Source organism: Leiobunum rupestre, chromosome 10, assembly GCF_980474605.1.
Source record: "Leiobunum rupestre chromosome 10, qqLeiRupe1.1.hap1, whole genome shotgun sequence".
Classification (NCBI taxonomy): Eukaryota; Metazoa; Arthropoda; class Arachnida; order Opiliones; family Sclerosomatidae; genus Leiobunum; species Leiobunum rupestre.
In genome coordinates, this window is record NC_143393.1 from 37,093,720 (window position 1) to 37,114,799 (window position 21,080).

The 21,080-nt window shown below is 39.0% G+C and overlaps 1 protein-coding gene across 1 annotated transcript; it reads left to right on the forward strand.

Annotated features, from left to right (window-relative positions):
• Positions 1-3,530: 3,530 nt before the first annotated feature.
• LOC149925564 (uncharacterized) lies at positions 3,531-5,874 on the forward strand. The gene is made up of 3 exons (XM_090161105.1): positions 3,531-3,809; positions 4,801-5,181; positions 5,658-5,874. The coding sequence occupies exons 1-3, from the start codon at positions 3,792-3,794 to the stop codon at positions 5,862-5,864; spliced, it is 606 nt and encodes a 201-aa protein (XP_090017231.1). The 5' UTR covers positions 3,531-3,791; the 3' UTR covers positions 5,865-5,874.
• Positions 5,875-21,080: the final 15,206 nt, after the last annotated feature.

Consider the following 21,080-nt stretch of genomic DNA (forward strand, 5'->3'; position numbering starts at 1 on the left):
CAGGCGTATTTTACTGTGTACAGCCATTGGTAATCACTTAAGTACAGTATTTTAAATCAAGAAAGTATACAATTAAAATTTATTCGTCTATGCTAAAATGTATCCCGAAACCCTTAGTTAATGGTGTTTACTATACGTACAGTAATATTATTTTTAATTATTTAGAATTTTATTCCCATTATTTTGGAAAATTCAAGCAATTTGACTTCCCCGCCTGGTTGTTTTGATAGCGATTCTGCGAACCGACTTCGACGAGTTGCTTCCCGAACCAACACGAAGCGATTTCTCACGCTGGTTTTGAAAACTAGTTATCTAAAACGAAGCGATTTTCGGGGTAAGTGTGAACCTGGCTAAGGTCTCGTGATGCGGTGTACCCATCCGCGGTTTGGTGGCGGAAGGTTCATATTTAATTTTTACGGTCAGATGGATGTATGAAAAATGTTATACGCTTCTGGTAATATATTTAATTAGACTATGATTTTCCTTTACACATGAACTCAATGTATAATGAAAAAATTAATATTTTAAACCTCTGCTATTTTGGTTAATTTATTTACTATTATTTTCGTACCCGTTTTCTTACCAACACAAGGTCGCTGTGTGGCGGCCCATAGGCTATATTGCGCTTTAGTAAGGGCCGCCTGACCTGGGGCTTTGTCCTATAGGATTACTTTTTTCCTAACTTCTCTAGCTTCCGGAGTTCACTCGGCATTATACTTGCATTACAGATTCAACTAAATCCTAGACTATAGATACAAGATTTCATATTTTCGGTTAATGTGGAATGATTTTTAAATTTATGTCAAACATGGCAATCAAATGAATTTTAATAGAAATGAGTGTCAGATTTTGGTTTAAAATTAAAAAAAAATGTACATACAACCATACGTTTCGAGGGGGGAGTGCCCTTGTGCCCCCGGGCTACATCACTGTTTATCGTTGGATAAAAATTTGAGTGCTTGATAGAAAAAATAAATTGTAATTCTGTTAAATTTTTAATCTAATATGGCAAATTATTGTCTGGATGCAATTCGCATTATCGGAAATATCTTTGTAATATATGAAATTTATTAAACGCATATACAGGGTGTCTTCATTCGATCGGCCCAGGCATTTTTTCTCAAATACTATACTTTCTAGAAATTTGAAAATTTCAGTATGTACTCTCTCAGGGGAGATCGTTGTTATTTGTAAATTTCAGAAAAATCGTGAAAATTTTCACGGTTTTAGAAGTGTTAGTTTTTGAACGCTACGTGGTAGACGCAAAGTTTCAATGAGCAAATTGTAGAGCATACTCGAAAACCTTTAATCGAATTGGTATGGTGGAAATCGTACATTTCATCACTAAAATAATTGGTCATAAAAACAAACAAAATTGAAACTTTTCGTCTACCACGTAGCGTTCAAAAACTAACACTTCTGAAACCGTGAAACATTTCACGATTTTTCTGAAATTTACAAATAACAACGATCTCCCCCGAGAGAGTACATACTGAAAATTTCACATTTCTAGAAAGTATATAGTTTTTGAGAAAAATGCCTGGGCCGATCAAATAAAGACACCCTGTATACGTTTTCCAATATTTATCTTATTTTAAGTAAACTGGAACAATAATAAATAAATGCACTTGAAAACCAAAGTTTGTGTCTCGTATTAACAATATTTTTATTCGTGGATAGTTAAAATTTCATTACATAGATTATATATTTCAATAATTGAGATATTTCAATCATTTTTCCTCGAATGAAACTTAAAAAGTTATCCATGAATGGATTTAACAAGCTCGTCACAAGGAAAATGACTCAAAGTTTACGGACCCAGTTCAATAATTTGTTGATTTACTTCTGATATATAAATTAATAGTACAGAAGTGATGACTGAGAATTGGAGAGCATACCGAGAATTGACGGATTTCCAAAGTTGTTTCTCTTGAGGGAGTCGAAATAATATTATCGGCCAGAAATTGTTTTGTATATGATTTAAAAAAAAAATATTTTTGTCGATTTTGGTAAAAAGGTTCCGAAATTTGTGATACCCTCATTTAGCCCGACTAGTCTTGCCCATTAGTTTCCTATACTCACGACCGTCAGTTCAATCTTAGAAAGAGAAAATTAAAGGCTTCAAAAGTCGCTTGATGACTTACGCCTAAGGTGGTGCCTTGGGTATTAGCCTAGCTGATTATATTATTTATTATTATTTTTATTTTATAAGTAACCAATTACGCATAAATATGACTAAATAAAACTCGTTACTTCCTGTTCCCTATGTTGGTAAAATTACTACCAAGTTAGTATGAAGGCGATAAATACGAACAAAATAACCATTAGGTCTTAAATTTGAAAAAAAAACTACTTTCAGTTAATAATAGCCAACTTTACGTTTCGATTCAATAATTCATTATAGTTTTGCTAAAGTGAGCATTAATTTTAATTTAATATTCACTAACTTTTCAGCAGTCGTTACCTGAAAGTTCCAAAGTAACTTAGTCCTTATCCAAGTTATGAGTTATACGGTCATCAATGAAATTTTGGGCTCGACTGGTTAAGTTTCTGATTATTAGTCTGGTCAATTCTGTTAAGTAAAGTCCAATTAAAATCGTATTATTATGCATTTTTTAAGGTTGGAAGTTAGTACGCTATAAACAGTCTTCCAGAAAAGAAAAGATTTAATTTCGAAGAAAAAAGGTTAACACGATTATCCCGGAAGAACCACTCGTTCGCGGTAGCTCTAAACTTACTCGAGGAGACTACCCAAGGTAATAATCACCGAATTTGTTGAAACTACGTGGGTATGTGGTAACATGAAATTTCACAAAGGGAAAAGTTGCAATGGGCATTAGTTTTGCCATGGCAAACCGAAAATGTTTTTGACAACACAGTACGTATTGAAAATAACAATTGATCAATTTTTAGATATTTTGATAAAATTGACCAAAATTCATCAAAATATCATAAAATTCATTTCATTTGTCAATTTTGATCTATTTTTTTTGGTTTTGAAATTTGAATTTTTTTTTTAATTTTTCACAGGGGGGTACCCTTAGAAGTGCTCAGATTCCCATGTTATTTTCAATGAGAAAATATACATACTGTGCTGTCAAAAACATTTTCGGTTGCCATGGCAAAACTAATGCCAATTGCAACTTTTCCCTTGGTGAAATTTCATGTTACCATAAGGTCTACATACCCACCTAGTTTGAACAAAATCGGTGATTATCACCTCGGGTTAGTACACGTGTTCAAACTCCAAATGAATATTTGTAAAGAAGGAAATAAATTTGTCCAAAAGGACAGATAAAAAAACTAGACTTGACCACAAATGTTTTCGACGCGATATGAAGTTTTTTCTATTTTTCGAACGTACATGGAATCGAGAGGTCCAATTTTTCGAGGGCGGTCAAGCGATGTGGTTTCTCAACTCGCAGAAGTGGAACGCGCGAATATCCATCCTTCCTCCACCCCCGCGCGAAAGAAATAAAAAAGGGAAAACATTAGCCCGTCGTTTTGTCCAGTCAAGCGTGCAGCCACTTTAGGCTAGGCTAGGCTAGGAATCTTTGTAATAATAGTCCCCCAAAAACGTAGAAGACGCCGTGACATCACGTCGGTATCTTTACCTCAAAATCGAAGTTATAAAGTGTTCCAATGAAAACAAACGAGATCGAGAATGTTCGTGGCGTTCTTCATTGACAGGTCGTGTCGCGTTTCGTCCTCTGGATACTAATAATCTACGCCTTCAGTGCCCGGACGCTCAGTGTAGTTACAACGACCACGGCAAATACCGACCTTAGAAGATGAAGAAAGCTTTTCTGGTAATTACTTTCAATTTGTTTCGAGTAGGGCGCCCTACCCTGATTTAAAAACAGTATCTCGTCTAGTGGATCAATAAAGCATCCACTTTGTTAAGTTGCCAAAAGAGAAAATTTGGAAATAAATCCGATTGTAATTCTCTCTTTGAATTTTAAAAATGATAAAAACCAAATAATGCGATTAGCAACTAAGGAGATTTATATCGGACTCCCAATCAGACTTTCATCGTTTTTATGTGGGAGTTAGGATTTGATTGTACAACCTGCGGGGTAGAAAGCTTGGCGTTACTAGATTGGACTGCTTAACAAGGAACTGTTAAATGCAATTTCGTGTACAATTTCCAAAAAATATTTTTACTAGATTGGACTGCTTAACAAGGAACTGTTAAACGCAATTTCGTGTACAATTTCAAAAAAATATTTTTACTAGATTGAACTGCTTAACAAGGAACTGTTAAACGCAATTTCGTGTACAATTTCCCAAAATAATTTTACTAGATTGGACTACTTAACAAAGAACTGTTAAACGCAATTTCGTGTACAATTTCCCAAAATAATTTTACTAGATTGGACTACTTAACAAAGAACTGTTAAACGCAATTTCGTGTACAATTTCCCAAAATAATTTTACTAGATTGGACTACTTAACAAATAACTGTTAAACGCAATTTCGTGTACAATTTCCAAAAAATATTTTAACTAGATTGGACTGCTTAACAAGGAACTGTTAAACGCAATTTCGTGTACAATTTACGAACATAGCTTAAAGAATCGTTTATTCGGTAAAAATATTTGATTCAACAGAGATGGATTTAGCTAGTTGTACTAACTCCATTACCTTAACAATTACACGGCTTCGATAGGTCTTGTAATGGTCACGGGCTTCACCGCAATGACCGAGTTAAGAAGTTAATAGGCGAGTCAACCGATGGGTTTTAAGTAGTTGGCTTAAATCCGTTACCACGTACATTAACCGTAACGTTGCTTTACTTAGATATGCCTAGTCATGGCCATAGGCTTGGCCGCAATGTCCGAAGGTAGAATCGCGAGAAGACGAAAAGTAGTAAGCAGCACAACCACACCATCGACAACAACGACGACCACAACAACCGTTCCACCAATACCGGAGGAGGAGGAGGAGGAGGACATCCGAGAGGAAGAATCTCAATACGACGAAGACGCGCAACCGGCGGAGACAACGGACGAGGACGACGACAAGGCCGCCGAATCGAGTAACCAAGATTTTCAAGAAGAGGACGACACCCAGCCCAAAGACGCCAAAGAAACCACGCAACCCGAGAACTTGGAGCCAGCGGAGTCGGCCGGAGGTCACCACGGCGGAGGATACGGCCAGAGGACGCAGTTCCACGAACAAGTAGGTCACTGATCAGTGAATCTTCTTCAAATTACACACCTGTCCGCGCACGCGTCGTTTTACGATAAATTAATTGGTCGTTGATTTTTTTCTTTCCCCATTTGGGCCATTTTCACAAAAAACGGTACTATTTTGCACGGTGAATTTTATACGCGTGAGTGAACAAATTATTTACCATAATAAGCTAGTTTTTAAGTTCGTTTCGCCGGACAACGCGTATAACGAGAGGAAAAGAGGGAAAACGAATTGACAAATCATCCCGGTTTGAATACACGAGGAAAATAAGAAAAAATCACGTTAATAGCTAATTTAACCACAGTTTAATAACGCTTAGTTCTTTTTTTACTACAACGAGAATGTTTTAGAAGAACAGAATTACTCATTCGTTATTTTAGCTTTTTTTTTAACGGAAACCGAATGTACGGGGAATACTTAAATTAGCAAAATGCGCCAGTTTCTAATTCAGTCTTACGCAGGGCATCCACGGTCCTCATTCCTACAAATTCGGATTTGACACGGCTGATCCACACAACCGACAAACCAGGTACGAGGAACGAGACAACCACGGAGTAGTTAGAGGACATTACACCTACGTAGATCCTCATGGCAAGAAGATTGTCGTGCATTACGAAGCCCATCCCAAATACGGATTCAGAGCGTACGGACCACACGGATCATTATAAATGCCGCCACTATAGAGATATTTCAAAGGAGTTTTTTGAAACGTCATTTTAGGGGGAGGAGTTCGCTTATTCAGTGATTTCCCTGCCATCTATAGGCGTTTCCAAATATTTTCTCTATTATTTGTCGCGTCGCCATTTTGTGCGTAAATTTTTTTGAGTTAGTTACGGTCAACAATGAGTTCACATCGTCGGTGCTATGTTATTAATTTCGAGGGATCAACGTTGTCTATTATCGAAATTTTAGATATATATCTTTCTTTGGCATTATTATCAGCCAAATTTTCTAAATACGTTGAAAACTGGGTTTGTTGAGCCATATTAAACTATAATTCTCGTGTTTAATGATAAGCAGCACAACGTGATTACCCGCACAAAAAGGCGACGACAATAGGCGATATAATAAAGTAACGTGGCCTTCTTGTTTTGATGGGAAAGGCCACCTTCCACTATGCTTCCATTAGCCTTCCCACCAAAGAGCCTATGAATTCATCCGTAGGCTTTAACTGTACTATTTCGTTATCCCATTTTAACAAGTTGAGCAAGCATATCTGACTTTATAATATCGCCTATTATATTTTTTTCTGACCATACGGCCAATTTCAATTGCATCGACGTTGGCCGTGTATTAGCAGTTGACAAATTTGTTACACCATTTTTCCCCCCACTGAAATATCTCTATACACGCGACTCTCCAAATCTTCAGTGTCATTTTCCCCGCATTGCTCGGTACCGTTAAGAAGCGAGTCCGGTGAAGTTTCTACTTGACGCATCCACGATTGTTGAAAACGGAAAATACGGAATGGACGCTACATTGGAAACTTTTTAAGGCGCCATGAGATTGTGAAAATAATGTTATTTGAAGAATGTTAACACGACGTTAAATCGCCAATTATTTAAATATAGAATATATGAATTTTTTCAAAGACCATAAATTAATTTTTATCTCGCAATGTAATCGCGATTTTATGAATCAATAAAAATTTGCGTATGGTAATATTTATCCTTATTCAGAACACAGTTTTCCGCATCTTTTCTAATCATCAATTAAACCCTCGAAATACCCTTCTATAACCGTCGTAAACCAGATGGTTTAAATCTAATTGTCTATTGATAAGATTAAAACGTAATTCATAGAGGTACATTTCGGTGCAGAAACCTTTTATATTGCGTATAAACTAGCTTCTTTGACCTATGACAAAATGATCTACACCTCAAACGGCGACGAAGAATCTCCTTCGACAGCTAATTGTCGTTTGAGGCCAAGGCATGTTGAAAATTAAAAAGTAAAAATATCGCTTACGTCAGCGAAGCAATATAAAACTTTTGAATCGGAAGATAAAATTGACAATTAGAAACACCTAAGGCCTATTTATACGAGCCAACATTGTTGTCCAACACGAGTCGCGAGTCTGGTTTCTCAGTTTGAATGGAGCAAATCATTCCAAATTGTTTTGACCATACAAATGTTTTTATTAGCCAAGTTTTGAAGAACGACTGGTATTTGTGACCAAGGCTTAGCTCCAAATATTGAAATCGAATAATTTTCGCACGCATCCTTTAAACTGAACAAATCTTAAAAACAAAAATAAAAATCTTGTTCACCTTTTTTTATGTTATTTGACATATTTTGTAGCAATAGAAGAATTGTTTTAAATTGTTCGCGGGAAATCTCTACAACTCTTCGTGGAACGTGTGAACAGAGATGCAACGTGATTTACGAGCTTAAGACGAAACTGTGATCCTCCTCTCACCGTGAGATCAGTGAGAGCAATTGAGAGGAGGTGAGATGCTCTAAGCTTCTAATGGAGAGGAGCGTGAGATGAGTTTCCAAGCTATGAATTTAAGTGAGAGGAGAGTGAGTGGAAATAAGATTTTTCTAGCGTTGTTAATTTTCCGGAAAAATAAAATGCGGAAAATTATAAACAAAACTAGCGGGAGTGTGTGCTAGGTTAGATTTATTAGCGAAATTCGATGAGAGGAGATGAGATAAAAAGTTAGTTTACGGTGGTTAGAGGAGATGAGTTTGAGTTTAAAATTTAAGAAACGGGAAAGAGGTGGAGTGAGAGTTATCACAAAATTTAGAAAAATACCCATCACTGCTGTGATCACCAACAAAGTTGGGAAAAACTTTTAGCTCGTATTTATCGCCGTCAACGTAACCTGCCAATCATTCTGCCAAACTATCAATAAATAGAGATGAGCTATACTAGTTTGTCTTCGGTATCTTAAGTATGGTGTTTCGTCTATGTAGACGAAGTTTCAAGCCCCTTTAAGACCAGCGCTTACAACGAACCAAAAAAGGAAAGCTATTAGAGAAGAAATTGTGGTTACCTGAGACTAAAAACGCCAATTTATTAGGTTCGTGTAACCTTTATTAGTGGTAGGTAATAAGCGAGGTTTATTTCGAGTGTGGCTGGGAATTGGAAAAACAGATCGTCAACAAAAGATTCCAAATAAAAAAATTAAACTTAATGATATCCCCTGTGTTTACACGGCGTTCTTTCTCTACAAATTTCGTCGAGTACTTTTTAACCCTTCAAAACAAACTTGGCCTTTTTTACTGATCCCTCTAGAGGAACTAATAATAAAGAGGTTAAGCAGCTGACATTCTGAACGCTTCCACAGTGCCTCTCAGACGTTTGGACAAGCTATCTTAGCAGGGTTATCGAAGCCTCTATTTAACAAAGAATTTCGATGCATAAATGTTCGGCGTGTCACAATGAACTTTATATAGTTAACATAGACAGTTTGCACTTGCAAGTTTAAAGTACTTTTCATTACAAAATATATATATCAATAGGAATTATAAATAAATTAACCCAAATATTTAAATAAGCTGTATGTTTAAGAAGTGTTTGATAAAAGTGGAACTGTGTGAAGATATTTCTCAAAGCTTGCTAACTTCTGTTAATAAACCATTTTATATTATATTTGTATTACTATCTATCGTACCACAAATTTGAATTATTATTCTTCAAAGTAAGAAAGTTATTATTGGTTGTTGTTATTGGTTATGGTTATAATCTACTTATTATGCTCTTAAAAAGTAGATTATAAAAACTATTTTGCGGGGACTTTGGAAATATTTGGGGACTAATATTTGGGGACTAATATTTATTATAGAAATTTTTCTAAAGTACTTTATAGGATGCAAAAACTAAACTACTTTCTATACACTTCTATAAAATATCATAGAAATTCTATAGAAAATGTTTGAAAAATGTTTGTCAGCGTCAACAAATAAAAATCATATTTGTATTTTACGTTATACTAAATTCACTCAAGTAAAATACGTTTAAAAGGGATAATTTTCTTGAAATAATCCTGCCCCAAACAATTTCGAAATTCGAGCTTAAATAGGCCTAAAAATAAAACATGCAATATATTTTAAATTTGCGAGACATTTCATCTTATAAATGGGATAAAATAATCGGACTAAGCGAATATTAAACCCGGAAAAAATAATATTTACCTTGGAATCGGTTTTAGGAATTAAGATTTATCCAAGGTTCGTAAAAATGCTAGCCGGGGTTTATCCACGAGAAAAAAAACCGTCATATTTTACAGTCTTAACTCGACAAAACTCCAATTTAGAAACCATGGATTTTTTTTATTAAATTTAAAATGTTAATGGGCAATAAATATATATGTAATTTAAATAATATATTTGATGGAGGTACTTGGCACGTAGATTTGAATTTCTGGGTTCTTTTGTCCCGGAAGTCTGTGTCGTATTTAGAAAATAGGGTCATCGCGATTCGTCAAAAAAATTAGTTTAATTTAAAAGAAATCACGCTTCTCTTCGACGATCTGAAATAAAAAGATGGTCTGGGACTTTTCGGCTCATTGATTTTCGCCGCGCATTTTGTTACTATTATTAATGGCTTCGATATAGAACGAACCGGGGGGAAACTAAAATTAGAGCAAACACCGAAGTTTGTTGTTCAGTTAAAAAAATCTAGCTTCGAAAGCGATCGGAAAAAAACCAAATATTCGAAGCCGAATTTATTCTTTTTATTTTGGACGCAAAAAGTAAGAAATTTGTATTTCTGAGTTTAAAAACGGAGAAATATACGCGCAGACTAGTCCGCGTACGCATTTTCGGTTCCAAGGAGACGTTCCCTCAGTACAGGTACTAAAATATGAGATATTCCATGAATTCTTAACGAGAATTCTTTTTAAAGGGTCACGCGAAAGTCTGGGCACCTGTGATGGGCACGTTCCTCTCACTTTGAGCGATTTTTGTCATTTTGAGTGGTATTGAGCGCTAAAATGTAGTTTTTAAAAGAACTCGAAACGAAAGTGAGAGGAGCGTACTTTTCCCCACTCAAAAAAAAGAGCGAATAGAGAGGAGCTAAACTTTTACCGCTCAAAAAGAGTGCAAAGGGAGGAGCTAAACTTTCAGCACTCAAAAAAAGCGAAAGGAGAGGAGCTAAACTTTTACCGCTCAAAAAGAGGGCAAATAGAGGATCTAAACATGGACTGTAAATTTTAGAGGACGAGTAAAGCGTAACTTTCCCCTGTAGAATTTTGGTTTCCCCGAGCATCAATCACTTCGAACTAGAGAGAGAGAGTCCGTCAAGGTCATTTGTACCACCCATAGACCCCCCTCCCCGCATGTTATCTGGAAATCTGGCCGACCGAAAGACACGCGCTTTAGTTTTTTTTTATGACCTTGAGCGACTCCCGTGAACGGGGCGTAAAATACCTCGGGAATACCGGTCCTCTAAAATTTACAGTCCGTGATCTAAACTTTCAGCACTCAAAAAGACCGAGAAGAGAGGAGCGAAAAGGTCGCCGCTCAAAAAGAGGTAAGAGAGGAGGGAAAAAGTCACAACTCAAAAAGACCGAGAAGAGAGGAGCGAAAAGGTCGCCGCTCAAAAAGAGGTAAGAGAGGAGGGAAAAAGTCACAACTCAAAAAGACCGAGAAGAGAGGAGCGAAAAGGTCGCCGCTCAAAAAGAGGTAAGAGAGGAGGGAAAAAGTCACAACTCAAAAAGACCGAGAAGAGAGGAGCGAAAATGTCGCCGCTCAAAAAGAGGTAAGAGAGGAGGGAAAAAGTCACAACTCAAAAAGACCGAGAAGAGAGGAGCGAAAAGGTCGCCGCTCAAAAAGAGGTAAGAGAGGAGGGAAAAAGTCACAACTCAAAAAGACCGAGAAGAGAGGAGCGAAAAGGTCGCCGCTCAAAAAGAGGTAAGAGAGGAGGGAAAAAGTCACAACTCAAAAAGACCGAGAAGAGAGGAGCGAAAAGGTCGCCGCTCAAAAAGAGGTAAGAGAGGAGGGAAAAAGTCACAACTCAAAAAGACCGAGAAGAGAGGAGCGAAAATGTCGCCGCTCAAAAAGAGGTAAGAGAGGAGGGAAAAAGTCACAACTCAAAAAGACCGAGAAGAGAGGAGCGAAAAGGTCGCCGCTCAAAAAGAGGTAAGAGAGGAGGGAAAAAGTCACAACTCAAAAAGACCGAGAAGAGAGGAGCGAAAAGGTCGCCGCTCAAAAAGAGGTAAGAGAGGAGGGAAAAAGTCACAACTCAAAAAGACCGAGAAGAGAGGAGCGAAAAGGTCGCCGCTCAAAAAGAGGTAAGAGAGGAGGGAAAAAGTCACAACTCAAAAAGACCGAGAAGAGAGGAGCGAAAATGTCGCCGCTCAAAAAGAGGTAAGAGAGGAGGGAAAAAGTCACAACTCAAAAAGACCGAGAAGAGAGGAGCGAAAAGGTCGCCGCTCAAAAAGAGGTAAGAGAGGAGGGAAAAAGTCACTACTCAAAAAGACCGAGAAGAGAGGAGCGAAAAGGTCGCCGCTCAAAAAGAGGTAAGAGAGGAGGGAAAAAGTCACAACTCAAAAAGACCGAGAAGAGAGGAGCGAAAATGTCGCCGCTCAAAAAGAGGTAAGAGAGGAGGGAAAAAGTCACAACTCAAAAAGACCGAGAAGAGAGGAGCGAAAAGGTCGCCGCTCAAAAAGAGGTAAGAGAGGAGGGAAAAAGTCACAACTCAAAAAGACCGAGAAGAGAGGAGCGAAAAGGTCGCCGCTCAAAAAGAGGTAAGAGAGGAGGGAAAAAGTCACAACTCAAAAAGACCGAGAAGAGAGGAGCGAAAAGGTCGCCGCTCAAAAAGAGGTAAGAGAGGAGGGAAAAAGTCACAACTCAAAAAGACCGAGAAGAGAGGAGCGAAAAGGTCGCCGCTCAAAAAGAGGTAAGAGAGGAGGGAAAAAGTCACAACTCAAAAAGACCGAGAAGAGAGGAGCGAAAAGGTCGCCGCTCAAAAAGAGGTAAGAGAGGAGGGAAAAAGTCACAACTCAAAAAGACCGAGAAGAGAGGAGCGAAAAGGTCGCCGCTCAAAAAGAGGTAAGAGAGGAGGGAAAAAGTCACAACTCAAAAAGACCGAGAAGAGAGGAGCGAAAAGGTCGCCGCTCAAAAAGAGGTAAGAGAGGAGGGAAAAAGTCACAACTCAAAAAGACCGAGAAGAGATTAGCGAAAATGCCGCCGCTCAAAAAGAGGTAAGAGAGGAGGGAAAAAGTCACAACTCAAAAAGACCGAGAAGAGAGGAGCGAAAATGTCGCCGCTCAAAAAGAGGTAAGAGAGGAGGGAAAAAGTCACAACTCAAAAAGACCGAGAAGAGAGGAGCGAAAAGGTCGCCGCTCAAAAAGAGGTAAGAGAGGAGGGAAAAAGTCACAACTCAAAAAGACCGAGAAGAGAGGAGCGAAAATGTCGCCGCTCAAAAAGAGGTAAGAGAGGAGGGAAAAAGTCACAACTCAAAAAGACCGAGAAGAGAGGAGCGAAAAGGTCGCCGCTCAAAAAGAGGTAAGAGAGGAGGGAAAAAGTCACAACTCAAAAAGACCGAGAAGAGAGGAGCGAAAATGCCGCCGCTCAAAAAGAGGTAAGAGAGGATGGAAAAAGTCACAACTCAAAAAGACCGAGAAGAGAGGAGCGAAAAGGTCGCCGCTCAAAAAGAGGTAAGAGAGGAGGGAAAAAGTCACAACTCAAAAAGACCGAGAAGAGAGGAGCGAAAAGGTCGCCGCTCAAAAAGAGGTAAGAGAGGAGGGAAAAAGTCACAACTCAAAAAGACCGAGAAGAGAGGAGCGAAAAGGTCGCCGCTCAAAAAGAGGTAAGAGAGGAGGGAAAAAGTCACAACTCAAAAAGACCGAGAAGAGAGGAGCGAAAAGGTCGCCGCTCAAAAAGAGGTAAGAGAGGAGGGAAAAAGTCACAACTCAAAAAGACCGAGAAGAGAGGAGCGAAAAGGTCGCCGCTCAAAAAGAGGTAAGAGAGGAGGGAAAAAGTCACAACTCAAAAAGACCGAGAAGAGAGGAGCGAAAATGCCGCCGCTCAAAAAGAGGTAAGAGAGGATGGAAAAAGTCACAACTCAAAAAGACCGAGAAGAGAGGAGCGAAAAGGTCGCCGCTCAAAAAGAGGTAAGAGAGGAGGGAAAAAGTCACAACTCAAAAAGACCGAGAAGAGAGGAGCGAAAAGGTCGCCGCTCAAAAAGAGGTAAGAGAGGAGGGAAAAAGTCACAACTCAAAAAGACCGAGAAGAGAGGAGCGAAAATGCCGCCGCTCAAAAAGAGGTAAGAGAGGATGGAAAAAGTCACAACTCAAAAAGACCGAGAAGAGAGGAGCGAAAAGGTCGCCGCTCAAAAAGAGGTAAGAGAGGAGGGAAAAAGTCACAACTCAAAAAGACCGAGAAGAGAGGAGCGAAAAGGTCGCCGCTCAAAAAGAGGTAAGAGAGGAGGGAAAAAGTCACAACTCAAAAAGACCGAGAAGAGAGGAGCGAAAAGGTCGCCGCTCAAAAAGAGGTAAGAGAGGAGGGAAAAAGTCACAACTCAAAAAGACCGAGAAGAGAGGAGCGAAAATGCCGCCGCTCAAAAAGAGGTAAGAGAGGATGGAAAAAGTCACAACTCAAAAAGACCGAGAAGAGAGGAGCGAAAAGGTCGCCGCTCAAAAAGAGGTAAGAGAGGAGGGAAAAAGTCACAACTCAAAAAGACCGAGAAGAGAGGAGCGAAAAGGTCGCCGCTCAAAAAGAGGTAAGAGAGGAGGGAAAAAGTCACAACTCAAAAAGACCGAGAAGAGAGGAGCGAAAAGGTCGCCGCTCAAAAAGAGGTAAGAGAGGAGGGAAAAAGTCACAACTCAAAAAGACCGAGAAGAGAGGAGCGAAAAGGTCGCCGCTCAAAAAGAGGTAAGAGAGGAGGGAAAAAGTCACAACTCAAAAAGACCGAGAAGAGAGGAGCGAAAATGCCGCCGCTCAAAAAGAGGTAAGAGAGGATGGAAAAAGTCACAACTCAAAAAGACCGAGAAGAGAGGAGCGAAAAGGTCGCCGCTCAAAAAGAGGTAAGAGAGGATGGAAAAAGTCACAACTCAAAAAGACCGAGAAGAGAGGAGCGAAAAGGTCGCCGCTCAAAAAGAGGTAAGAGAGGAGGGAAAAAGTCACAACTCAAAAAGACCGAGAAGAGAGGAGCGAAAAGGTCGCCGCTCAAAAAGAGGTAAGAGAGGAGGGAAAAAGTCACAACTCAAAAAGACCGAGAAGAGAGGAGCGAAAAGGTCGCCGCTCAAAAAGAGGTAAGAGAGGAGGAAAAAAGTCACAACTCAAAAAGACCGAGAAGAGAGGAGCGAAAAGGTCGCCGCTCAAAAAGAGGTAAGAGAGGAGGGAAAAAGTCACAACTCAAAAAGACCGAGAAGAGATTAGCGAAAATGCCGCCGCTCAAAAAGAGGTAAGAGAGGAGGGAAAAAGTCACAACTCAAAAAGACCGAGAAGAGAGGAGCGAAAATGTCGCCGCTCAAAAAGAGGTAAGAGAGGAGGGAAAAAGTCACAACTCAAAAAGACCGAGAAGAGAGGAGCGAAAAGGTCGCCGCTCAAAAAGAGGTAAGAGAGGAGGGAAAAAGTCACAACTCAAAAAGACCGAGAAGAGAGGAGCGAAAATGTCGCCGCTCAAAAAGAGGTAAGAGAGGAGGGAAAAAGTCACAACTCAAAAAGACCGAGAAGAGAGGAGCGAAAAGGTCGCCGCTCAAAAAGAGGTAAGAGAGGAGGGAAAAAGTCACAACTCAAAAAGACCGAGAAGAGATTAGCGAAAATGCCGCCGCTCAAAAAGAGGTAAGAGAGGAGGGAAAAAGTCACAACTCAAAAAGACCGAGAAGAGAGGAGCGAAAATGTCGCCGCTCAAAAAGAGGTAAGAGAGGAGGGAAAAAGTCACAACTCAAAAAGACCGAGAAGAGAGGAGCGAAAAGGTCGCCGCTCAAAAAGAGGTAAGAGAGGAGGGAAAAAGTCACAACTCAAAAAGACCGAGAAGAGAGGAGCGAAAATGTCGCCGCTCAAAAAGAGGTAAGAGAGGAGGGAAAAAGTCACAACTCAAAAAGACCGAGAAGAGAGGAGCGAAAAGGTCGCCGCTCAAAAAGAGGTAAGAGAGGAGGGAAAAAGTCACAACTCAAAAAGACCGAGAAGAGAGGAGCGAAAAGGTCGCCGCTCAAAAAGAGGTAAGAGAGGAGGGAAAAAGTCACAACTCAAAAAGACCGAGAAGAGAGGAGCGAAAATGTCGCCGCTCAAAAAGAGGTAAGAGAGGAGGGAAAAAGTCACAACTCAAAAAGACCGAGAAGAGAGGAGCGAAAAGGTCGCCGCTCAAAAAGAGGTAAGAGAGGAGGGAAAAAGTCACAACTCAAAAAGACCGAGAAGAGAGGAGCGAAAAGGTCGCCGCTCAAAAAGAGGTAAGAGAGGAGGGAAAAAGTCACAACTCAAAAAGACCGAGAAGAGAGGAGCGAAAATGTCGCCGCTCAAAAAGAGGTAAGAGAGGAGGGAAAAAGTCACAACTCAAAAAGACCGAGAAGAGAGGAGCGAAAAGGTCGCCGCTCAAAAAGAGGTAAGAGAGGAGGGAAAAAGTCACAACTCAAAAAGACCGAGAAGAGAGGAGCGAAAAGGTCGCCGCTCAAAAAGAGGTAAGAGAGGAGGGAAAAAGTCACAACTCAAAAAGACCGAGAAGAGATTAGCGAAAATGCCGCCGCTCAAAAAGAGGTAAGAGAGGAGGGAAAAAGTCACAACTCAAAAAGACCGAGAAGAGAGGAGCGAAAAGGTCGCCGCTCAAAACGGTGGAGCGCGAGCAGCTGTTTAAAAAAAATGCCCATCACCGCAGCACAGGGTGGCGGAAAAATAGAAAAATGTCCGGTGGGCTGAATTCAGTTACAGGCTGCTTTCCCCATTTCACTCTCCCTCTGCGCCATTTGAAGTTTTTCCCACATCTATCGATAGACAGATGGCTGCATGTTTCCTAGCCAGTATCCAGGATTTCATTTTGCCCGGGGTTGAAGCTGTGCACGGCCCCGAGACCCATCACTCGCGTTCAAATAGACGCTTCAATAAATCGTCCTCCAAGCAAATCGCCCAGAAGTAATATTTCCGAGAGCCAGGTCCTGCAAGTCACTGTTTATATGTGTAGTGCTTGTTAAAATAATGGAAATTTTTCACCTTTACGGCAGCTAGGAGCAACAAACACAAGGAGAACGCAGCTAGCCTTTAAACACGTTAACGAAGGGTTGTGTACGAATTTCATTAGACGAGCGTCACGAGCCTTTACGCTGAACGTTTTACGGGCGGGGAGAAGACAATTTCCGAATTTTCCCCTTCCGACGGCAGCAGGCGCTAAAGCGTCTAGCCAATGAAAAACGTACGCAAGAAAATCCACGACTTTTGACGGGTTGCGTTCTCCTTGTGTGGGGTGTTGTGTTTGTTGCTCCTAGATGGCAGCAACAAGCGTTCCCTTTTAATTCGGTAGCCTTTTTGACATATTAAGGCAAAAACACGACGTTTTGTTTACAAGTGAAAAGTTTCTTTTATTTCAACAAGCACTATAACAATTCCTCGCGGGTCCTGGCTCGCAGAAGTATTACTTCTTGGCGATTTCCTTGGATACCTAATTTAAACGTTTTTGTTTCGTCGGGCCGCTCCGCTGTTCATCTTATGACACTTCAGAGAATTGAGAATTTTTAAGAGGAAAGGATTTTGCTAATATGCACCCTTCCTTGTCTTTAAATAAGTCTGCGATTAATGATTTCAATTAAAAATTTGTGTTTATCATATCAGCCTGGTAACGAAATTTTGAACTAGCCTATTTTGGATGATATATGCCAATTAACACCAAGGGCTTCACTCTAAAGGAAAAAGTTAGAATTTGGCAGGCTCTTCTTTCGCGTATTTTTTAGTGGCTTTTGACAAATTAATGTATTACAAATACTATTCAATGTGTAAAGTGAATTTAAAAAATATATTACAGTACGAAAATAACAACAGATGGCGATAACGCTAGCGTGTCCAAATAGTTATCTATCTTTTTTTTCGGTTGGTTATTTTCTTGAGTTTACTTGAGCACTCTATATTTAGCTAAGCCTTCGTCAATAGGTGTTTCCATAAAATAAAACAATACAAAAGTTAAAAGTATAAAAATGTTTTTATCTGCGTCACGAGCGTGAGCTTTTAAGTACTTTATTGCCGCGCACGTTTCGCACGTGGATTTAAAATTCCAAAAATTTTATCGACTCGAGCGCGTGATCTTTATCTTCAATAACTATAGCTAGTAAGGTAGAAAAAAAAACATTTACCAGTTCAAGATTTAGAAACAAGCGTCATCTATAGAGGCGTCATTTCAGGATTTTTCAGGAGGGGGCAGAACTTGATCTTCGGAAAACATTTTTTTTAAAGAGCAAAAACGTGTCAAATAATATTTTTCATATTTACTCTAATTTTTTATTAAAATTGTGTAACTTTACGACTCATACTTACCCTGGATTTCCTCGATGATACGCAGACCAAAGTTGGAACTTCAGATTTGCTTTAACGTTTGATAACGCCGGGAGTAGTGGCTCGCTCCTGTAATCCCAGGCGTCCGGGAGGCAGAGTTTGTGGATGGCCGTGTGAGGACGACCACTAATCCCCCAACGGGTGGTTGTCATACTTCCGCCACGGGTGTCCCAACCCTATCCCCAAGTATCCCCCCGTTGGCGTGGCCGTAACACATATCTCGCACCTGATTAATCAAATGGACGAGCGGACTGAATTGTCCCACCCGTTACAGTCGCTCATAACGCGCTTCTAAAAAAAAGAAAAAAAAACGTTTGATAACGGCGGCGTACTCGCATAGTGCCGAAACATGTAACGTGTGACTTTTTGTATATTTTGTATATAATAATAAAAGTTTTTATAGTGTACTGCAAAACGTTGGCTTCAATAAAAATTGTGAATGTTTATACACTAGTCTGGAGTCTCAAGATAACAATATTTTTGGATTTTTAATCGAAATAGCTATTGCATAATTGCTAATAATTTTCAGGATAATAGACAGAACAAAACTTCATCCGAATCTGAATTGGTATTAGAAAATATCATGAACTGTTTAAGCTCATAAAAATTGCGGGGGAGGGGGGCAATGCCCCTCTTGCCCCACCCAAATGACGTCCCTGGTCATCCATCTCAAAATATTTTATCTTCGACCCTGGAAACATCTACCAATTGTGTCCATTTTCTTCCACAGGGCGTTAGATACATTTTAGTCAGTACACGTTACGCTATCTTTGATATTTCTAGATAAGGTGTTGGCTATGCTGTGTTATGGTATCTTGGGTATTGCTATACAGGGTGTTGGCTATTTTCTGTTGGGTACTTTCGGAGATATTTTTAATGGCGTCCATTATCGTATACAGGGTGTTTGTTATTATACCAATGAACTAATAAATCTGATTTTTCACTGGACGAATGACAAAGTGTTTAGGATCGTTGTTAATGCACTAGTTTGTTGAGAAAGCGCTTCTTTTGTTAAAAACCCTTTAGGTTGTTAAATTGCGCTTATCAAGTTAATGTACAGTGTGATTGAAATATTATTCATAATTAACAGCGTCATAGATAAAGCGTTGTAATTATTTTTTTTTAATTTACTCGTCCGTTGTTGAGGATTAGTGCCCTGATTATGTTAAAGGACAGGGTGATTGAGTTATTGTACACGGTGGTTGATATTTTGGTGAAATTCACACTTCGATCGTTATAGTGTGCTTATTAGTTTAATGTACAGGGTGATATAAATATTCTTCATAATTAAAGGACAAACATAATTTCATGCATACATATTTATTCAGGATTAAAGAAATGAAGTATCACAGATGGGGTAGCAACATAAATATTTTATATTATATTATATGATATGATACGAAATAGTATGTAGAATGAATCTCTATAATATTTACTTATTAAATTTGACGAACAAAAAAATATATTCAGATTAAACGAAGCGTTCTGTAGGTGTCGAAGAAACATGATGGCATGTAGTTGTTGAAGACACCTGGACGTTTGATGGTACGTGTACCTTTTTGGAGAATCGATGGTAATTATGCTGATGGTATTTGACCCATTGAAGACGTTTCATGTTAATCGCTCTGTTTTAATACAATTATTTGTAATCAGACTGTTGAAGACTATCGTATATGTTTGAATTTTGATGGCAGAGCTACATAATCACGTGTTTTGGGAAGTGAGAAGGTATACCTGAGTCACCTGAATTTCGGACCGAAATGTTCAAAAGATACTGTGGATCTTGAAGTATCATTTTGATCAGTGGCGGATTAACTAAACCACTAGGGACACTTTTCTTGATTCTTATCAGAGCCTCTGACTTTGTTCCCTCTGAATTGTCAGCCTATTGGTTAATACGTTTTTCAAAAGCGACATAAGACCCAAAAGTGTGTCAATTCTACTTTCGCGCCAGCTAAAACCTCTAGCGAGAGCTAATCTCACTATAGACTATAAAGCATACTATAGGGTAATGGAATAGAAATTGCTCATTGGTCCATGGGATTGGCGCGAATATTTGGATTTTTCTCATTGGTTGACTTACATTCTTATATACCCAATCGAAGTTTTCAGAATAAATTATGGAAAAGTAGTACTATAGCAGTCAGTTTTCGTCTTTTCGAGAGCTCATGTTTTGATATTCGTGTTTATCGCATGATGTAATGGCTAATAATCACATAGCTCTATTTAGAATAAATTCAATAAAATATTACTTAATTAATTAAGTGATTGTTATTTACCTTAAAATTTAAGACACACGGTAGCGCTGTAGTCGCGAAATTTTTCCGAATTTGGTGACGTAGCTCGTACATCACTCTTACCCCCCGATCCCAGTTCATTCTCCTGAGTGCAACAAGGTGCAACAAGCGCCCACTTACCTTTCTGACACACTTTCTTATCTCGCTTTTGCTTTGTTCCGTCGGTATTTTTTAACTTTACTAACAAGCCAAGGTGTATTATAAAAACCAAGTTAATTAGTTTAAAAAGCCGGGAATCAAATATTAAAGACCTTTTGTAGTCCTGTATTTAATTTAATTGTTCAAGTTTTGATCGAGGAGCTAGTTTCTTTAAAACTTGTTTTCCTGGCATGTTATTGAATTAGTATAAAAGGGCTAGAATTTCGTCGGCGTTCGTATTCTACCAATACGAACTGCGACGAAATATAATGCCAGTGGCGTAGACAAGGGCTGGGTTTTCTTGACGAATCGCCTTTCTTGGCCGTAGCTTTGACTATAATCATCCTTTATCTAAACATAATCTGACGAGTTTCAAGCTAAAAGTATTTAGCGCAGTTTTCTTTAAGATACGTAATAAATTCATAAGTTTTTGAATATTTGCTCAGGTATTTCGGATGAGCGTATCAAAAGTGCATTATTTCATGGGTTATTTAAACTCGTTAATTCAAGTAGTAGCAGTTAAGTATTTTGGTAATTGTAAATAGTTGGGGACTTTCGTTTTTGAATTAGTCAGATTATAAAGCGGGTTTAAGCAATGCTTGTTAGTAATACGAGCTAACCCTAGGCTATTTTTTACTAAGAACACTGGTATTAAAATAAATTCTTATTTGAAGTGTATTTATTAAATTAGTTATCTTTTCATTTAGTCTTACAACATGATAGTGAAATAAATTCTGGTCTAATTTATTGCGTGGGTCTAGCAAATTTGAAGCTTTCGTAAATTGAATATTGAAGACATTTAATGGTACGCGTGTAGTGTTAAGGACGCTCGATGGTAATTGTAATATTATGTAGTAATTGTGCTATTGGAAACATTTTGGTTTTATAAGTGAAGGTTTTATGGGACAAATAGTTCTTTAGGTTTTCTTCTTAATTTTGCTCTGCTCCAAAACAGTCCAAGGCCCAATAATGTACCAAATACACGTACAGGCCTCCTCTGTTTAACTTCAAGAAATGGAAACT

Coding starts and splice junctions, on each gene's coding strand:
- LOC149925564 (XM_090161105.1), top strand. Junction 5,182..5,657: donor GGACGCAGTTCCACGAACAA/GTAGGTCACTGA, acceptor AGTCTTACGCAG/GGCATCCACGGTCCTCATTC.